Source organism: Anneissia japonica, unplaced genomic scaffold (assembly GCF_011630105.1).
Source record: "Anneissia japonica isolate Jap-2015-1 unplaced genomic scaffold, ASM1163010v1 scaffold26_len2425191_cov177, whole genome shotgun sequence".
In the NCBI taxonomy this organism is placed as follows: domain Eukaryota; kingdom Metazoa; phylum Echinodermata; class Crinoidea; order Comatulida; family Comatulidae; genus Anneissia; species Anneissia japonica.
The window spans coordinates 978,536-985,710 of NW_022685220.1; the positions used below are offsets into that span (position 1 = coordinate 978,536).

A 7,175-nucleotide genomic window follows, 5' to 3' on the forward strand; every position below is an offset into this window, starting at 1 on the left:
TTCATAACATAGGGGCATGCATGCTCTGTCTCTTATACACATCTAGATGTTACATACATATATATTTATGTGTGTGTGTAGTGAAATTAATTAAAACATTATTTATTATGATTTCCAAGCTGTGACCTATATGCTTATCTAGCACAACACAATAGTTGCACTACAGTATATAGGTGAGTGCTTCAGTCAGCTGTATGAAAGTGCCTGGGGGTTAGATCTGTGCGTATACCATATAGGATAGGTATATGTGGTTCAATGATAGCAGCTTAGCTCAGTCGCCTAATTTGGTGGTAGCCACTACGTGTGCGCTGAAACGTGGAGGTCTCTAGGTCCCTGGTTCTATTCCCATCGCTGCCTCTCCTTGTGTTTAAGCTGGAGGGCTGAAATACTAGTTACAATAGCACACCATCTTTAGGACGACACGTTTAAGCCATTGGTCCCATGTGCATTTAAGGCCCATGTGCATGTTAAAGAATGCAGTACACTCTCCTGGAAGAACCATATTTTTTTTTAGTTTGTTTTCAAAAGAGTCAAATATATTGCAGTTTCACATATCATTAGGGAGTGAATTAAGATAGTAGGGCCTTTATAGCTAAAATTACTTTTAAACATTTCAGTTCTCTGCTTGGGCAAATTAAAATGATCAACAGAACATGCTCTAGTAGACATGCTTCTGGTTAGGACTTTGGTGAAAAGTTTGCAGAGGTAGTCTGGGCCAACTCCAGCAGCAGACCTATGTGCAGGCTTATATGCTAGGCAGCCAAGTTGTAGATTGATTCTTTGTGAGACATTGTGAACATTAAGTGTTGTGAAAAGGTGGCTGATGGTGTAAATGGGTGAGCGTTTAATAATACAATACAAAGTGCTTTATTTTGAGAAGTTTGAATTTTGTTAGTATTAGTTATGGATCTGGCTCCCCAAATGCTACAACAGTAATGAATATGTGGAAGAAAAATAGTGTTATAAATAAGAAGTGAATTATAAACATTATAATTAGACATTATTTAGAATTATAAACATATAATTTAATTTATAAATTGCTCAAGAAGTTTATGTGATAAATCAATCAACTAATTTTATTGACATTGTCAATAAAAAAAGAATACAGTCAAAAACAGAATATATAAATATATACTGGGAGGAATGAGATATATGAAGGTTTCAAGGAGAAATATTTTGTGCCGGATTTTTTTTTTTATTGATTATGACTAGCGAAACATTTTTTTAAAAATTTTTATGAATAGCGAACCCTTTTTTAAAATTATGAATAGCGAGCCTTATAAATAGCGACCCTTTGTTTACAGTATGACTAGTGAACCTTTTTATTGATTATGACTAGTGACTAAGGAACCCTTTTTTTAATTATGGCTAGCGAACCCCTTTTTTTATTATGACTAGCGAACCTTATGAATAACATTCCTTTATTTATATTATGATAGCGAACCTTTTTCTTGATTATGACTAGTGAGCCTTACGAATTGTAATCCTCTTATCAAATTATGATTAGTGACCCCCTTCTCTAGATTATGACTAGCGAACGTTTGAATGGCAGTCCTTATTTTTATGAATAGTAAACCTTTTTCTTAATTATGAATAGCAACCTTCAGGTATAGGGTAAGCTAATGTTATGACTAGTAAACCTTATGAATAATGAACCTCTTATGGCTACTTGACCTCTTTGGACAACTGGCCCATGCAACCAAGTGCAACCCCTCCTCAAGAAGCAATCACCATTATTAAAGCAATACCAACAGGGAGCCGCCCAGGAGGTTGCCCCGTATGAGATGGTTTAACATGAAGATGTGTCAATATGTATTTTGAAATATCAAATATAATACTATTAATGGTAATGAATACTGAGATACGTATAAGGTTGACTTTAGAAACACTAAAATTTATTGCAACTATTCAAATACTCCTGAAGTCTTTGTCCACATTTTATGTCAAACGCTATGTTCATAACATAGGGGCATGCATGCTAGTACCACGTCTTGGAAGAGGCCAGCTAATTCTGTGTCAGTGTGAGTGTGTTTGATGCAAATTGGGCCTAGAATAGCCATGGTCCTCGGGGGAACTGTGGCTCCAAAAATTTGCCAACAGGGAGCCTGAACCAAAGGACCGACTAGAGTTTTGGTCAGGGAGTGTTTTTATGACTTAATTTTAGTATGACCCAAATTAGACCAATCCGGGGATTGGCAATCAAAATAACGTTATTCGGATAGGTAATATTATTTTTTTTGTTTTTGATCCAACGACCTCGTCCTGGCATCGGACGACAGAGTGAGTTGGTTTGCCTGGCGCCACCACTGGCCGGTAGGCTTGCTGCATAGCACCGTAAACACAAACACATAAATAACAATTAATATATTATCAGAGATGTGTCTATACGTGTTTTGAAATATCAAAAATACTGTTTAATGGAAATGAATACTCAGATGCGTATAATACTAAAATTTATTGCAATGACTAACTATTCGATACTCCTGAAGTTTTGTCAACATTTTATGTCAAGTGATAGTCAAAATTATTGTTGCAATAAATGTTATTGTTTCTAAATTTAACATTTTATGATGAGAAAGAAAGCTATGCAAAAGGCAAGCATGTGATGTGTCAGACCAACAGTAAAATAATAATTTCATTCAACTACCATGTGGCTAAGCCCACTGGTTTAACCCTTTCAATCATCACACCTTGATGTTCCTTTTGAATTATCAATTGTAATTTTACCTTAATTCTAACTGCATCAAGGGAATTCTCCTTACAGGATACCATATTTTAATATAACCATTCTTTAGACTTAAGGTTGTTTCCGCTGGCAAACATAAAATTTCCCCATTAAATACTTCTTGATATTAGTTTTTCATCTGCTCCTGGTCTACCTGATTAACCTGTAAAAACTCAAAATTTATGGTTATTACATTTGAGTTGTACATGCACCTAGGAGGGGTTGAAGGTCAGGCTGATGTACTATCTTAAATCTTACCTAATATATACAGGTATGCCAGGTTAATACAAAATTCTAAATGTAACTCATTGTTGCATTTTATCGATAGGAAGTGTTAATGCACACATGTAAAAGTACTAGTGATACAGTAATTTATACTTGTCCAATGGATGAAACGAACCAGTAGGGAGAGATACAAATTAGATTCTGATGCAATCATTACGGTAAACCCACATGAGCATTGGCCATAGGTTACTATGACTTTGATTGCAATAATTTTGCAGCAATCACAATAAAGTTAAAGTTAAATATATAGCGTATAGCCTAGGTTATTTCACACATGTACCAATGTTTATTAGTTAATATTCATAAACTATATAGACATAGAGTGTGCATAAAGCCTACATGACTTATTTCTTAGCCTGTGTAACATTGTTTTCTAGGTTTTTCAGTATGTTGGTTATTGGCTTAATATTTTACGGATCAAAAGTACAGTATGTGAACATAATCTCAGAATGAATATATCAGGAAATATTTGTGTAACAGTTTTTTACATTTTGTTATGTTACATTTGATATCATTAACTCATTTAAAATAATAAGAGAATGATTAATTCACATCATGTTGAAATTCTAAAAAGAGGATATTCGATTGCGGTACACCATTTTTGTTTATACTTACATGTTCTAAAACCTTATTTTGGTTACACATATTTGTGACTTCAGTTTGTGTTGCCCAAGAGTGACCAATGCAAATCTTCAAAAATCTTATCTGTATATCTTGTTTTATGAATGTCTTTACCAAAACAATGCACAAAATACTTATTTCAAAAAGACAATTTTAAAGCTTTGATTTCGATGTCTAATCCATGGGTTTCACCCCTTTGTTACCATTTTAAAAACCAAAATGCATTTGGGTGAGTGACGGTTGGAAATGAACCCTATACAGAATTTATTAGTTTAAATTTACAAGATTTTTTAAATGTTTATCAGGGATAACAACTCCCTGGTTTATCACAGAACCTGGATTGCTTTACAGTATGTGGTTAGTATGTAGACCACAAGACAATATAATTTTGCAATTGTAGTCAAGATATGAGGCCCCTATAGAGGCCAAAAGAACCATTACAATATTTCCTGAATTGCAATATTTTGGGAAGGAAAAAATGGCTTCTAAGGCTTCTATTTTCTATAGGGTCAAAAATAACCTGCCAAAAAGTGCTTTATAATTGAGCCACCCTGTTTTATACAATATTATATTATATATATATATATATATATTGTTAACCAGTGCCGAATGGACACACAAGATGCAAAAAATTGCAAGTACTGATATATCAAATTTTTGTGCCACTTGGGTATAGGAAAGCTGTGTGAGAATGAAAGTGATGACGTCACAACTGACTTATAAAATGTATTATGATTCATGTATAAATGTGCTTAAATTGTTAGGGGTTTTTTTTTTTTATATTTACCCACTAATTTAACAAATGTATAATGTGTATTTGTATTGATTTAACATAGTACCTTGAAGGCATATGCTGAACCACCAAATACAATCGCTCACTACAACTCACCAGAAACCGTCAAATTCTGTAGACAGCACTCATGGCTCAACGAACGGCAGCGACGGCTTTGTCTTCTGCACCCAGACCTGATACCAAGTGTGTTAGAAGGTGCTATATCAGCCATAATGGAATGTAAGAGACAATTTAAGATGGAGCGGTGGAATTGTCCAGCTAATAATATTACAGCAGTTTTTGGATCAACCAAATTATCCATGAGTAAGTAAATATATTTAATATCAAATGTTCAATTTCCCAAATGTTTAAATATTTTAGGCAAATATTTTTAGTTTGTGCATTTAATAATTTCTTTTTCCGTTGATTACAGACCAAAAAATAATTAAAAATATTATACTGTAGCTTCGGAATCTTTTCTAATGCAATCATACAGCTTGACTATGTATGCCGGTTGGTGTATCAGATTCAATCCGAAAATATGTCAAAGCACCTCGGAGAGTGAAAGCGTACACAAATAGGTCAATGATAATCACGACAATAACAATTATTATCAACATTGCAGTACCCACTGCTTACTTGGACTCGAATTCAAACCCTGGCCATCAGACGCAAGCTCGGTGGTCTAGAGGTATGACGCCAGGCTAGTGATCTGGAGATCGTGGGTTCGAGTCCCACTCGAGAACAACTTGGGATTTTTTCCCAATTGTTTTCACATGTACTGAATATTTAGAACATTTCCATGTCAGGTAGGGCAAAATTACACTAATACTTGATTCTTCTGACGTAAATCCAGTTATTGTCTATTCCATCACGACAATAACAATTACTATCACATTGCAGTAGGCCTACCCGCTGCTTACTTGGACTCGAATTCAAACCCTGGCCATTAGGCACAAGGTCGGTGGTCTAGAGGTATGATGCCAGGGTAGTGATCTGGAGATCATGGGTTCGAAACCCACCCGAGAACAAATTGCAATTTTTTTCGCGATTGTTTTCACACGTACTGAGTATTCAGTACATTTCCATGTCAGGTAGGGCAAAATTACACCTATAATTGATTCTCCTGATGCAAATCCAATTATTGTCTATTCCATCACGACAATAACAATTACTCTTGATAATAAAACTCTTTAAAGTTAAGCTAACATAAACAAACATGTTAGGTAAATGGTAGAAAAACTCTGGAAAGTTGGAACAAAAATTATGGTGAGGTAGAAATAAAAAAGAAATTAACCAAAGTTTCTATGTAGTACTGTGAGTGAACAATAATGCGAGTTTTCAATTTGTTTTCTAATGGTAATGCAACTGTTTTTATCGCAATTTCTCATACAAGTATCAGGGTACTTGTAGTATAGTACTGTAATATTGACAGTTGCAGCAGTAATAGTGTTTCACACAGACACTGACTCACCCAAGGGTGTTTTTTATCAAGGCTGTGTAAGGCCAAGGCCTGTATAAATATTAACAAATTAAAAAGCACAAAGAAAAAATATCAAAAGAAAAAAACTAACTAGCAGTTAAGTTTATTCCCAACCAGACATTGTGGCATGGTTTCCCTTTGGAGTCTATTTGTTAGGGATAACAATAAATTGAAAACTTAGTTCATTAAGGACCATTTTGACCTACCTCTCATTTTAGGCAATTTTTACCAGGGCAATTTTTTCTGGGGCTATTTCACCAAGGCCTTTCCTTTGGTTCCATATTTTCCACAGTCATTTTAACTGCATTTGTACAAGTGGGTACCTGGTAGGTTCCAACAAAATGCCATGAAACTGTAATATTATGGAATTCTACTCACAGCTGAATATGCGTTCCCATCGAGGTACACCTCCATGTTGTTCCATATTGTATGTGCTTGATCCAATGACTGGGGTAATAATCAGTGGAGGACTGTAGGGTAATTACATGGGATGTTAGGACTGCTGGTGGACAAAGTTAGTCAAAAATAGTCAAAATACAAATGTATTTATTTATTTATGCCAGTGTGATTTTAGTTTCTTCTCTTCAGAAAAATTCCTTTTTCATTACATCTAACAAATTACAATTAAATAATACATGTTTCTTCTACACCGGTTATGTGTATGCAAATTTATTTAAATTTTAATGATTGAGATTATATGTCTTTCAATTTTCAATTTAAATTCCATGTCTATTGTCTCAATCATTTCTAAATTGAATGAATTGAAGAAACACACTAAATCCATAGTACAGTTTACACACATTTATAAGCACATATATGTTCTGAAATCATTTACCACAACAGAAATTGTATTTTTGTGTGTACCTAGTAAGTCATGTTCAGAATCAGAGAATATGTACATACAGTCCAATTGACATATTTTCATATTAATTACTGCTTTTTGAGCAATTGAATGTTGGAAACATCAGCTATTAAAATACACTTTTCTCTAATATTCATGAACCATTATTCATTGACAGGTAATATACCGAAAGATTAGCTAAACCTGTTTGTACCTATATTAAATATCTTTATGGATTACATGATTATAAATACGAAATACTGCCTTAAATTATGCCCTAGTTTAGGTAGGCCAATCCAGATGGAGGAGAAAATAAAACTTTATTGGTGAATGTAAACAGTGTAGTAATGGGATGGTTAGATGACTTTATATAATTAAAAAGAAATATACATCTTATTTTTGGAGATTTCAAGGCAGCAGTGGGGGTAATAAAGGTATACTGTTAGTT

At 34.1% G+C, this 7,175-nt stretch overlaps 1 protein-coding gene across 2 annotated transcripts in view; it reads left to right on the forward strand.

Moving 5' to 3' along the window:
* The window catches only part of LOC117108846 (protein Wnt-1-like), a 63,812-nt gene that overhangs the window by 15,896 nt on the left and 40,741 nt on the right, over positions 1 to 7,175 (forward strand). For both annotated transcript variants that reach the window (XM_033251025.1, XM_033251018.1), the window contains exon 2: positions 4,468 to 4,727. In XM_033251025.1, coding sequence (XP_033106916.1) covers positions 4,468 to 4,727 — 260 coding nt within the window. The remainder of the gene's footprint in view (positions 1 to 4,467; positions 4,728 to 7,175) is intronic.